Source organism: Rhincodon typus, chromosome 4, assembly GCF_021869965.1.
Source record: "Rhincodon typus isolate 14 chromosome 4, sRhiTyp1.1, whole genome shotgun sequence".
Lineage (NCBI taxonomy): Eukaryota > Metazoa > Chordata > Chondrichthyes > Orectolobiformes > Rhincodontidae > Rhincodon > Rhincodon typus.
In genome coordinates this window covers 108,619,782-108,633,261 of record NC_063335.1, presented here as the reverse complement: position 1 = coordinate 108,633,261, position 13,480 = coordinate 108,619,782, and the positions used below count along the sequence as shown (strand labels likewise).

General features: G+C 39.4%; 1 protein-coding gene across 1 annotated transcript in view; it reads left to right on the top strand.

Moving 5' to 3' along the window:
• Nucleotides 1-13,480, top strand: part of LOC109920528 (piezo-type mechanosensitive ion channel component 2-like) — a 696,943-nt gene that overhangs the window by 490,670 nt on the left and 192,793 nt on the right. Inside the window, exons 18-19 of the mRNA XM_048596193.1 lie at nt 11,028-11,176; nt 11,778-11,951. Coding sequence (XP_048452150.1) covers nt 11,028-11,176; nt 11,778-11,951 — 323 coding nt within the window. The remainder of the gene's footprint in view (nt 1-11,027; nt 11,177-11,777; nt 11,952-13,480) is intronic.

The following is a 13,480-nucleotide window of genomic DNA, read 5'->3' as shown; positions in this document are numbered from 1 at the left end:
CAATGTCCCTTTGTAACCTAGAACAGCTCTCCGCGCTGTCCACAACGCGACCCACCTTTGTGTCGTCCGCGAACTTACTAAGGCACCCTTTCACTCCTTCATTCAAATCATTTCCAAAAATCACAAATAGAAGAGGACCCAGAACAGATCCTTGTGGTACACCACTCGTAACTGAGCACCATGTTGAATATTTTCCGTCCACTACCACCCTTTGTCTTCTAAGGATCAGCCAATTCTGAATTCAGTCTGCCACATTTCCCCCTATTCCATGCCTCCTTACCTTCTGCATGAGCCTACCATGGAAAACCTTATCAAATGCCTTACTTAAATCCATGTATACCACATCCACTGCTCTACCTTCATCCTCGTGTTTGGTCACCTCTTCAAAGAATTCAATAAGGTTTGTGAGGCATGATCTACCCCTCACAAATCCATGCTGACTATCACAAATCAAACTGTGCCTTTCCAAGTGATCATAAATCCTATCTCTCAGAGCCCTGTCTAATAATTTGCCCACCACTGACGTAAGACTAACTGACCTGTAATTTCCGGGGTTATCGCTGTTCTCTTTTTTGAACAAGGGAATGACATTTCCCCTCTCCAATCTTTCGGCACTATACCCATGGACAGTGAGGACAAAAAGATCATCACCAAAGGCCCTGCGATCTCTTCCCTCGCTTCCCATAGAATCCTTGGATAAATCCCATCAGGCCCGGGGAAATTATCTATCTTCAAGTTCCTCAAAATTCCTAGCACATCTTCCTTACTAACATCGACCTCCTCTAGCCTACCAGCCTGCTTCACACTGTCCTCCTCTACAACTAGGTCCCGCTCAGTTGTGAATACCACAGAAAATAATTCATTAAGGACCTCTCCTATCTCTTTAGGCTCCGTGCACAAATTTCCTTTACAATCCTTGATTGGCCCTACCCTTTCTCTGGTCATTCTCTTATTCCTCACGTACATGTAAAAAGCCTTGGAGTTTTCCTTGATCCTATCTGCCAAGGTTTTCTCATGCCCCCTTATCGCTCTCCTAAGCCCTTTCTTCAGCTCCTTCCTGGCTAACTTGTATCCCTCTGGAGCCTTTTACATTCCTTGTTTCCTAAACCTTACATAAGCATCCTTCTTCCTCTTAACCAGTCATTCGACCTCTCTTGAGAACCAAGGCTCCCTCACTTGACCGCATCTTCCCTGCCTGCTAGGGACAAACATTTCGAGCACACACAGTATGCATTCCTTAAACAATCTCCACGTTTCAATAGTGCTCTTCCCTGACAGCATCTGTTCCCATTTTATGTTACCCAGTTCTTGCCTAACAGAATTGTAATTACCCTTCCCCCAATTATAAACCTTACCCTGCTGTATGTACCTATCCTTTTCCATGACTATTGTAAAAGTAACAGAGTTATGATCGCTACCGCCAAAATGCTCTCCTGCCAACAGGTCTAACACTTGGCCCGGTTCATTGCCAAGCACTAAATCCAAAGTGGCCTGTCCTCGTGTTGGTCGATCTACATACTGCGTCAGGAATCCTTCCTGAATGCACTGGACAAAATCCTCTCCATCTAAACTATTACAACTACAATGTTTCCAATCAATATTTGGAAAGTTGAAGTCACCCATGACTACAACCCTGTGACTGCTGCACCTTTCCAGTATCTCCCTCCCAATCCGCTCCTCCACTTCTCTGCAACTATTAGGGGGTCTGTAAAAAAAAACCCAACAAAGTGACTACTCCTTTCTTGTTCCGGACCTCAACTCAAACTGACTCTGTAGACATATCATTCTCATTTAGTTGGTTGTGCAAGGCTAAAGGAAGTGTTAATGGAACGACTACAGAGACAAACAGTTTACAGGAAATGTAAGTACGAGACTAATAATCAGTTGCTATCAGAAAGGAAAAAAAATGAACTGGCCATCTCTGGCAAAATGCTATCCTAAGTCTCGCTGCCAAATGGGGTCACTGACTCCTCCCTTCACTTCCTTGACATCTGTTTCCATTTGTGGAAATAGGCTGGCTACCAATATCCATTGCATACCCACTAACTTCTACTGTTACTTGAACTGTACATTCTCACGTTCTGCTTTCTATAAGGACACTATTCCATTCTCTCAGTTTCTCTATTTCCATTGCATCTGTTCTGATAATGCCACCTTACGCAGGGCACTTCAGAAATGTTGACCTTTATTTTCAACCAAGGATTTCTGCTACCACAGTTGACAGGTCCGGCCTACATGTCACTCCAGACCCACAGCAATGTGGTTGACTTGTAACTGCCCACTGGGCAATTAGGGATGGGCAGTAAATGCTGCCTAGCCAGAGACGCCCTCATCCCATGAATGAATAAAAAAAAATTCTTTTAAGGTTCAGTTGGCAGCTATGAAAACAAATGCAATGTTAGCAATCATTTCAAGAGGGCAGGAAAACAAGATCAGAGTTGTACTGCAGAGGCTGTTTAGGGCTCTGGTCAGACTGCATTTGGAATATTGTGAGCAGTTTTGGGCCCCATTTCTAAGGAAAGATATGCTGACATTACAAGGGGCTCCAGAGGAGGTTTACAAGAATGTCCCCAGGGATGAAGGCCTTGCATATGAGAAGCAGCTGAAGATTCAGAGTCTGTACTTCAGTTGACTTTAGAAGGAGGATCTTGTTCCAGTTTACAGGATACCGAGAGGCTGGGATAGAGTGGATGTGGAAAAGATGTCTCTATTAATAGGAGAGACTAGGATCTGGGGCCCAGCTTCAGGGTGAAGGGGATGACTCTTTAGAACTGAGATGAGGAGGAATTTCTTCAACCAGAGGGTGGTGACTTTGTGAAACATTATGCCACAAAGGGCAGTGGAGGCCAAATCATTGAGTGTATTTAAGATAGAGTTACATAAGTTCTTAATTAGTAAGAGGATCAAGGGTTATGAGAAGGCAGGAGAATTGGATTGAGAAACCATATTGAATGGCAGAGCAGACTTGATAGGCTGCATGCCTAATTCTCCTTCTATATCTGATGATCTTCTGGCCTTAAAGTGAACATGCGGATTCAGTTGGCAATTAGGAAGGCAAATGCAACGTTAGCATTCATTTTGAGAGGGCTAGAATACAAGAGCAGGAATGTATTGCTGAAGCTGTATTAGGCTGTGATCAGACCGTATTTGGAATATTCTGAGCAATTTTGGGCCTTGTATTGAAAGAAGGATGTACTGGCCTTGGAGGCAATCGAGAGGAGGTTCACAAGAGTTATCCCAGGAATGAAGGGCTTGCCCTATGAGGAGCAATTCAGAAATCTGGGTTCTATACTTAATGGAGTTTAGAAGGATCAGAAGGTATCTCATTGAGACTTAAAGAATACTGAGAAGCCTTTATAGAGTTGATATGGAGAAGAAGTCTCCACTAGTAGGAGAGACTAGGATCCGAGTACACAGCATCAGAGTGGAGTGACAATCATTTAGAACTGAGATGAGGTAAAATTTCTTTATTCAGAAGGTAATGAATGCTGTGGAGGCCAGTTGTTCAATGTCTTTAAGACAGAGATTGATAGGTTTTTGATTAGGGGCCTAGGCTTACAGAGAGAAGGCAGGAGAATGGGATTGAGAAACATATCAACCGTGATTGAATGGCAAAACAGACTGAATGGCCTAATTCTGCTCCTTTACCTTATGGTCGTATGATTAATCAAGAGGAAGAAATTAGACTATGGGGGGAAGCTAACTAGGAATGTAAAAATGGACAAGAGTTTCTACAGGTATTTAAAGAGGAAAAATGTAAGTAATAAGGTGGTCAGAGGGGAGTTTAAATACCCAAATATTAATTGGAGTAGTTTAGTGTGAGAGTTATGGACCAAGCAAAATTTTTAAACTGCATACAGTGAAACATTTTAGCCAGTACATAAAAAGGGAAGGGCAATTCTGGATCTAGCATTCAGAAATGAGCATTGGCAGATGGAAGATGTATCAGTAAGGGAGCATTTTGGAAATAGTGACCATAACTCAGTTATATTTAGAATCATTATGGAAAGGATAATAATGGCTGGATATAAAAATTCAAAACTGACAAAAGACTAATTTTGGCCTGCTGTGTTCATCCAGCTCTACACCTTGTTATCTCAGATTCTCCAGCATCGGCAGTTCCTACTATCTCTGAAAAGACTAATTTTACTAAGATAAGTGACGACTTACTCTAAATGACTAGGAGAGCTATTTGTAGATAAAATTGTGAATGTAAAGTAGGATTCATTGAAGGAGAAAATAGGGAGTGTCCAGGGCAAATATATTTCTAAAAACAAGACGTGGATCCAAAACTGAAACAAGAGAATCCTATGACAGATACCGAGGGCTGAAGCTGGCAGGGAAGTATAAACTGTGCATGGAGAGACATAAAAAAGAATGTAGGAAAGCTATGAAAATGAATGATAGTACTTTACTGTGTAGAATAAAGGAAAATCCAAAAGGTTTTTTTTAAACATATGAAGATCAAGAGATTAACTAAAAAAAGAGTTGGGTCTATTAGGATTCATAGGGTCAATGTGTGTCATAATACTAAGGAGAAGAAACCAGCCATTTGGACTGTTGAGTCTGTTGTGCCATCCAGTGAGATCGTGGCTAATCTGAGAAACCTCACCTCCACTTTCCTGCCATTGCTCCTTAACTCTTTATGACCTTACTGATTAAAATTCCGACTACATTAGTCTTGAACATTCTTATTGACCCAGTCCTACAGCCCTCTGCAATAAAGAATTCCACAGATTCACAATCTTTGGAGAGAAGAAATTTCCACCAATTCTCCCACATGGGGATACGTCTCCATATATACATTATCAAGCCCTGTAAGAATCTTATGATTCAAATAGGTCTCCTCTCATTCCTCAAAACGCCAATCAATGAAACTACAACATATTCAATCTCTCCTCAAAAGAAATTGTCTCCATACCTGGAATCAACCAAGTGAACCTCCTCTGGACTGCCCACAATGCCAGTAGATAAGGGACCAAAACAGTTCACAGTATTCTAGGTGTGGTCTGACAATGTCTTATACAGGTTTAGCAAAACTTCTTTTTTTTAAATAGTCTTTTCCCTTCGAAATAAAGGCTAACGGTCGATTCGCCTTCATCATTACCTACTGAAGTTGATTGCTAACTTTTCGCACTTCATGCTTTAGGACACCCAAATCCCTCTGTGTTGCGGCTTTCTGCAGTCTTTCCCTCATTAAATAATATTCAGCTCTTCTGTTCTTCCTGCCAAAGTGCATAACATCACATTTGTATCATATTCCATGTGCCAAAGTTTGGCAGTTTACACAACCTGTCCATGTGCCTCTGTAGATTCTTTGAGTCATCCTCGCTCTTCCCTTCCCACCTATTTTCTGTCATCCACAAAATTGACAAAAGCACATTCACATCTGTCATCCAAGTCATTAATAAATATTGTAAATAATTGTGGCTTCAGCAATGATCTGTGTGACACTAGTAGGTACAGGTTGTCATCTTGAAAATGTACCTTTTAATCCATGCCTCTGTCTTCTATTAGTTAAGCATCTATCCATCTATTAATATGGCTGCAGCCAACTCCATGGGCTCTTACCTTATTAAGCACCTTTATGTACAGTATCTTGTCTAACACCTTTTAGAAATCTAAGTATGTGACATCTACTGGTTACCCTTTATCTATCCTGCTTTTACTCCCTCAAAAAACAAATTTGTTAGACATCATTTTTCCTTAGTGAAGAATCCGAGCCATACTGACTGAATTATTGCATTATGTATTTTCAAATGCTTTGCTACTATATTAGACTTTAACATTTTCCAAATGACAGACTTTTGGCTAACTGGCCTTTGGTAATATAGAAACAAAGAAAGTAGGTACAGGAATAGCCATTCAACTCTTTGAACCTGCTCCACCATTCAGTATAATCATGGATGAATATCCAACTCAGTAATTGTTTCCAGTTTCAATATGCTTAGACAGCCGAGAACCAGTTTCTTTGTAAATACTCATCAGCTCCTGATTGTCTGCACGTTGCAGGAATCCATAGCCACATTAAAAAATAAGTTCACAACAAGCATTGGATTCCTTGCTGTGAAATTTTGCAGCCATTGTGGCAAATTCCTGATTTTAAGAGCAGTTCTTTATCCCTGCAGTCTCAGTTTAAGATATAAAAATAAGCACAGTTCTGACATTATTTGAACACATTCTTCACCATGGTACCATCAAGCCAAAATGACATTTTGCCTACCACATGAAGGAATAATATGGCATATGAGTTTCATTGCTGAAGTGATGCTCTGTATGCAAGCCTAATGTCCCAATGTCTGGTGATTTGTATCAAACAATATGCCTCTTTGGCTGCAGCAGGCAGAGTGCTGACTGCACTCAACTGGCCTACTCTAACAAATCTCTGAAGATCATGACTAACACTAGATGTGATTCTGCTGTTGGATAAGGTTCATGCATAATTGTGACTGTCCTAAGGATTATACTGGAAACTAATCTGAGATTATCATTTGACCTGACCGTGTAATTCATATGCATATGCTAGAAGTTACGTACATGCACACACAAGACCCTGCTGTTTGTGTGTAAAAGCAAATATGTCCATACATTGCATCTATTATAGCTCATTAAAAATAGGAGAGGCATTTCAAAAGTGCACAGAGTGTAGGAGGTTGCTTAAAGAGGAAATTAGGAGGAATAACAGGGGTCACAAAATTTCTTTGATAGATCAAGGAAAACCAAAGGCTTTTTATTTGTATATTAATAATAAAAGGATTACCAGGGAAAGCGTGGGACCTACCAGAGACCCAAAGGGGCAATTTGCACATGGATGAGGTCTTAAAGGAATACTTCTCATCTGTATTCACAGAGGAGAAAGACATTGTATCTGGGAATTTCAGTTGGGATGGTGAGGTTTTAGAACATTTTAAAATTAGTAAGAAGGAGATATTAGATATTCTCGCGGGCATACAGGTGCCCAACTCCCCAGGGCTCAGATGTATTTAATACTTCGCCAGTGAAGTGCCAGATGACTGGAGGATAGCTAATTTGGTTCCTTTTTTCAAGAAACACAGCAGAGATAAACCAGGTAATTACAGCCTAGTTAGTCTGACATCAGTTGTTGTGAAATTATTGGAAAAATTTCTGAAGGACAGGATTAATCCATACTTGGAATTACAGGAACTGATCAGAGATATTCAGCATGGATTTGTTTGAGGGAGATCCTGTCTGACTATTTAATTGAGTTTTTTTGAAAAGATGACTAAATAAATTGATAGGGGTAGTGCAGTTGACATGTTATACATGGACATTGATAAGGCCTTTGACAAGGTCCCACATGGAAGATTGGTCCAAAACGTAAGAGCCCATAAGATCCAAGGCAAATTCACAAACTGGCTGCAAAATTAGCTTACAAATAGAAGGCAAAAGATGATCGTAGAGGATTGTTTTTATAATTAGAAGCCTGTGGCCCGCAGTGTACCAAAGGGTTTGGTGCTGGGATCCATGGTGTTTGTTACGTACGTTAATTTCAAGGATATAATTAGTAAGTTCGCAGATGATATGAAAATTGATGGTGTTGTTGATAGTGTGGAGGATGATCTCAGGCTACAGTCTAACGTTGATGAGCTAGTAAATTGGGCAGAGCAAAGGCAGATGGAATTTAATCCCAATAATTGTGAGGTGATGCATTTAATAAAGGATATACACAGTGTACGATGATAGCTCCTTAGGAATAAAAGAACTATGGTGTACGTGTCCATAGATTCTTGAAGATTTCAGCACAGGGTGCTGAAGAAGGCATACAATAGGATATTGCCTTCATTTGCCTGGGAACAAGGACATCTTGTTATAACTTTATGAAACATTGGGCCATAGACAGAATACTGTGTACAGTTGGTTGCCACACACTATTGGAAGGATGTGATTACACTGGGGAGAGTGGAGAGGTGATTCTCCGGGATGTTGCCTGGGATGAAAAGCCTCAGTTATGAGGAGGGACTGGATAGGCTTGGTTTATTTTTCTTGGAGAAGAGGAAGCTGAAGGGGATCTGATTGATGTTTCCAAAATTGTGAGAGGCACAGACAGAATAAATTGTGAGAATCTCTTCCACATTGCGGACATGTCTAAGTCCAGTAAGTGTAAGTTTAAGGTGAGGAGTAAATGGTTTAGAGGAGATCTGAGGATTTTTTTTCCTCTCCCAGAGGTTGGTAGACATATGGAATATGTTGCCTTAGCAGATGATGTAGGCAGGTGCTCTCACAACATTTAAGGAGCTTCTGCTTAGGTACTAAAATGCCAGATCATAGTAAGCTATGGACCAAGTGCAGGTAAATGGCATTAGTGTAGTTTAATGTTTGTTGGTTGGTATGGACATAGTAGGCTGCAGAGCCTTGTTTCTATGCTATGTGACTCAATGACTATTATAATAAGACAAGCATCATTCCCTCATGACCCTGCCCTGATCTTTCAGAGTCTACCTGCATGGCTTGAATTTAATCTGCTAACTATGATTGACAATTACCAGTTCGTGCTGCATCTTCATGCCAATTATGGTGCAACTAATCAATACCATCTTCTCATTGTGTATAAATTGTTATTTCCTTTCTTTTGGTATCTTCTGTCCTAGTCATGAAGATGCAAGGCAGTAAATCAACGATTTAAAGATTTTTCCTAGAAATTAATCTCATGGAGGCCGAAACAGTTACAACCCAAACTCAATTTATGTCAACTTACCAATCAGCTAAAAGAACAAGCATGCCTAGGAGCTACTTTGTTGGTTTTTTAATTTCTATTGCTACTTCCATGATATATGGATGACATATTTGGAAAGCCATAATGTAATGGTATGCAAATGATTGAATTCTATTTTCTGATGTATTTTCGAGCCATAGCAATGGGGAAGTAGTTTGTCACAGGGCCCTGCTTTGCTGTAGTTGGTAGACAGTAGAAGTAAAATTTAAAACATCAGAGAATGAAATTAATTAAAAAGTGATCATATTCTTTAAGATCTTTTTCAGAAGTTTTAGCTTAATTCGTGTACTAGGTGCTACCCTATCATTCAGGAGGCATTATCTTGCATCCCACCACCTGCATGGGTAGGCAACACAAAATAAGCATCATGCAAAGTGTTGCAAAATTTGACCACAGAAAATCAGCAAGGATCAATAACAATATGCTGGGATACTGTGATAGCAAAAACCATCATAGAACATAGAACAGTACGGCACAGGAATGAGCCCTTCAGCCCACGATGTTGGGCTGAATATGACGCCAAATTAAACTAATCCCATCTGCCAGCCCTTGATCCATTTCCCTCCATTCTTTGCATGTTCATGTGCTTATCTGAAAGAACCTTAAATGCCCTTATCATGCCTCCATCACTGCTCCTGGCAGCGATTTCCAGACTCCTACCACTCCGTGTAAAAAAAAGCTTGCCCTTCATATCTCCTTTGAACTTTCTTCCTCTCATCTTAAATGCATGCTCCCTAGTATTTGACGTTTCAACTCTGGGGGAAAAAGATTCTGACCGTCAACCCTATCTCTGCATCTCTTAATTTTATCGACTTCTATCAAGTCTCCCCTCAGCCTTTGCCACTCCAGAGAAAGCAACACAAGTTTTTCTAGCCTTTCCTTATAGCTCATACCCTCTAATCCAGGCAGCATCCTCGTAAACTTCTTCTGCACCCTCTCCAAAGCTTCCACATCCTTCTTGTAATTTAGTGACCAGAATTCTACACAATACTCAGTGTGTGGCCTAACCAAATTCTTAAAGCTGCAACATGACATCCTGACTCTTGTACTTAGTTCCCTGACCACTAAAGGCAAACATGCCATATACCTTCTTTACGACCCTATCTAATTGTGTGGCGACTTTCAGGGAGCTATGGACTTGAACCCCAAGATCCCTCTGTACATCAATGATGTTCAGCGTCCTGCCATTAACCATACACTTTTCCTTAACATTTGTTCTCCCAAAGTGCAGCACCTCACACTTACCCGGATTAAACTCCATCTGTCATTTCTCCGGCCATATCTGCAACTGATCTATATCCCACTGTATCTTTTGACTACCTTCTATACTATGCATAATTCTACCAAACTTTGTAAGTTTGCAAACAATACAAACACACCATTTACATTTTTATCCAAGTCATTTATATATATCACAAACAGCAGAGGTCCCAGTATGGATCTCTGCAGAACACCACTAGTCACAGACCTCCAGCCAGAAAAATACTCTTCCGCCACTGCTTGTATGGCCAAGCTAATTCTGAATCCAAGTGGCCAAGTCACTGTGGATCCTATGCATCTTAATCTTCTGGATGAGCCCACCATGAGGGACCTTTTCAAAAGCCTTTCAAAATCCATGTAGACAACATAGATTGCTCTACCCTCATCGATTGCCGTCATCTCTTCCTCAAAAAATTCAATCAAGTCGCTAAGACATGACCTATCCCACACAAAGCCATGCTGACTGTCTCTAATTAGGCCATGCTTTTCCAAAGGCATGTAAATCCTATTCCTGTGAATTCTCTCCAATAGCTTTCCAACCACCAATGTGAGACTCACTGGTCTATAGTTTCCTGGATTATCAACTGTTTCCCTTCTTGAACAGATGAACAACATTAGCCATTTGCCAGTCCTCTGGGACCTGTCCAGTGGCTAGTGAGGATACAAAGATCTTGGTCAAGGCCCATCATACAATTACTTTACGTCAAATTGGCTAATGAAAGGCAGATACAAATTACTAAGAATTATTTCTGTCTTTAACAAATCCAGTAGGAAGATACAATCAAAAAACGTGATTAGGATAGCAGCTTTGTAAGCCTGATTTTTCACTATTACTTTGTGAATGTAATAACCCAGGAGAAGTCTAGCATCACAAAATTACAACTGTTGTACCACTTGATTGTTCTACACTGCAATTAAGATTTATTTTAGCGACTGATGTAAGGGGATACAATGAATTTACATATCATAATTAGCTATGTTCTATAATCCAATTTTATTTGATATTTTGTATTTATAGAGGCATTTTTTTCAGGTGCATTATGATTGGTGGCGGCGGATTCTGAAATATTTTTGGATTATCGTTGTTTCCTATACTATGCTGGTCTTGATCCTCGTGTACACCTATCAGTTTAAGTCATTCCCAGATCTATGGCAAAATATGACAGGAATGGATATTGAAAAGTGAGTAACCAAAAATGTATAATAGAAGATATTTTATACAACAGTCTAAAATATTGTTTTATTTTATTTCAAATGGCTGTTTAATTTCAGAAATACATTATAATTGCTCAGATAAGTGCACAGTTATTGAGTTGAGTGGAACTGTACGTAACATTAGGTATGATATTTAATAATACTGCAAAGAATAAGAAAGGTAGCCCCAATTTCTCAGTACAATTATAACAAGTAACAAATGTTAGCTTACCAGGAATATCCACATGCTGAGAATTAAGTTAATAGAAGATACAAACCTGTAAACAGAAATAATTGTTACTATTCAAAATGCCAAAGTGAATATGTTTCACATGTAGTATGCATTGGATTATGATTCAATTGAAACATAATAAAAAAATGAAACTTGTTACTGTGTACATACACAATGATAAGCAAATAAATATACATTTTTGCTGTACAGCAATGAAAAACAGCTCTGCATTCTACATTAGAAACAATTACTTTTGTTAGAACTGCTTATTTTGGTCAGAACATGATTTGAACATGTTACTTTCAAAACCTTATACATTATATTATTATATATGTTATATAATTCTTCTCATTAAAGGTTGAAGGATCTTGGATTAGAACAATTCTCTGTTGCAGATCTATTTACCAGCATTTTTATCCCAACATCTTTCTTGCTGGTCTGTATACTACATCTTCATTATTTCCATGATCGTTTTCTTGAGCTCACTGATCTAAAAGCGGTTACCAGCAAACAGGAAAGCAGCATATACAGGTAAGAAACAGTGTCGAATATTTTGACAAATCGGTCATTTGGGCTGAATATTTCTTGATATGGTTTCCCTGCGGCTTCATTAACGTATCCTGACATTGTCATTCCAAATATATGTCATACTTTAATTGTAAATATCTAAATTTTAGCTGTCTTTGATTACTTAGGATTTAAAGTATAATGAAATATTATTGCTTCTTACCATTTTACTTGTTAAAGTTATTGAAATAAAAAGGCTTAGTGGACAAGGTTAGATTGCCCCTTCAGCACTTGGCTATAAACCTGATGAACAGAACAGATCTGGTAGAATCCCAAACCATTTATGTATTTTTGATTTCAATGCAGTGAAAATTAGGCAGGTTCTACAATGGTCAGGTGATGAACATAGTTAATTTGGAAAGAACATGTTATAATTATGACTTACAGCCAAAAAATATATAATCATAGAAAATAAGATCAAGAGTAGGCCATTTGATCCATTGAGCCTGCCCACCATTCAACACGATAATTACTGATCCTCTATCTCAGCACCATATTCCTTCTCTTTCTCTCTGTTCCTGGAGTCCTTTAGTATGAAATCCTTCGCAATGGCATGGAGGCTCAGTGATTAGCACTGTTGCCTCACAATGCCAGGGACCAGGTTTGATTCCACCCTCAGGTGACTTTGTGGAGTTTGCACATTCTCCCTATGTCTACGTGGGTTTTCTCTGGGTGCTTCAGTTTCCTCTCACAGTCCAAATATATGTAGGTTAGGTGGATTGGCCATGTGAAATGCAGGGTTACAGGAAAAGGTAGAGGGTGGGTTTGGATGTGATGCTCTTTACAGGGTGTGGACTCGATGGGCTGAATGGCCTGCTTCCACACTGTAGGGATTCTGTGGTCCATGAAAAACCTAACATTGATCTTTCTGGTCTGTTGTAATAATTGAGCATATTTGTTGGAAATATATGCAATCTATTAATAGTAAATGATTGAATATTTTAGCCCTTTTTGACTAAAGATCTGAACAAAATTATGATTAAATAATTTATATATTGCACTATGCACAAAGAGATGGTATTTAATACATTGAGATAAGTCTTTTGTCCAATCCCAACAGGAGGCAGTGGTGTAGCAGTACTGTCACTGGACTGGTAATCTGGTTATCTAGGCGAGTGCTCTGGGAAAATAAAAACAAACTGCCATGGATGCTGAAAATCTAAAAATAAAAACAGAAAATTACTGGAGAATCTCAGTAGGCCTTGCAGCATCTGTGGAGAGAGAATTAGAGTTAACATTCGAGTCTGATTCAGATTTGGAAGAGATTAGATGTGGTGAAAGACAGTCATATCAGAGTTGAGAGTCATATAACAGATGCTACCAGACCTTCTGAATTTCTCCATCACTCTGTTTTTTAATGCCCTCAGGAATTGTTCTTCATCTATATAAATGATTTGGAGGTGAATTTAGGTGGCATGCTTAGTAAGTTTGTAAGTGACACCAACATAAGTGGTGTAGTGGACAATGAAGAAGGTTAAAATTGAATCAGAGAT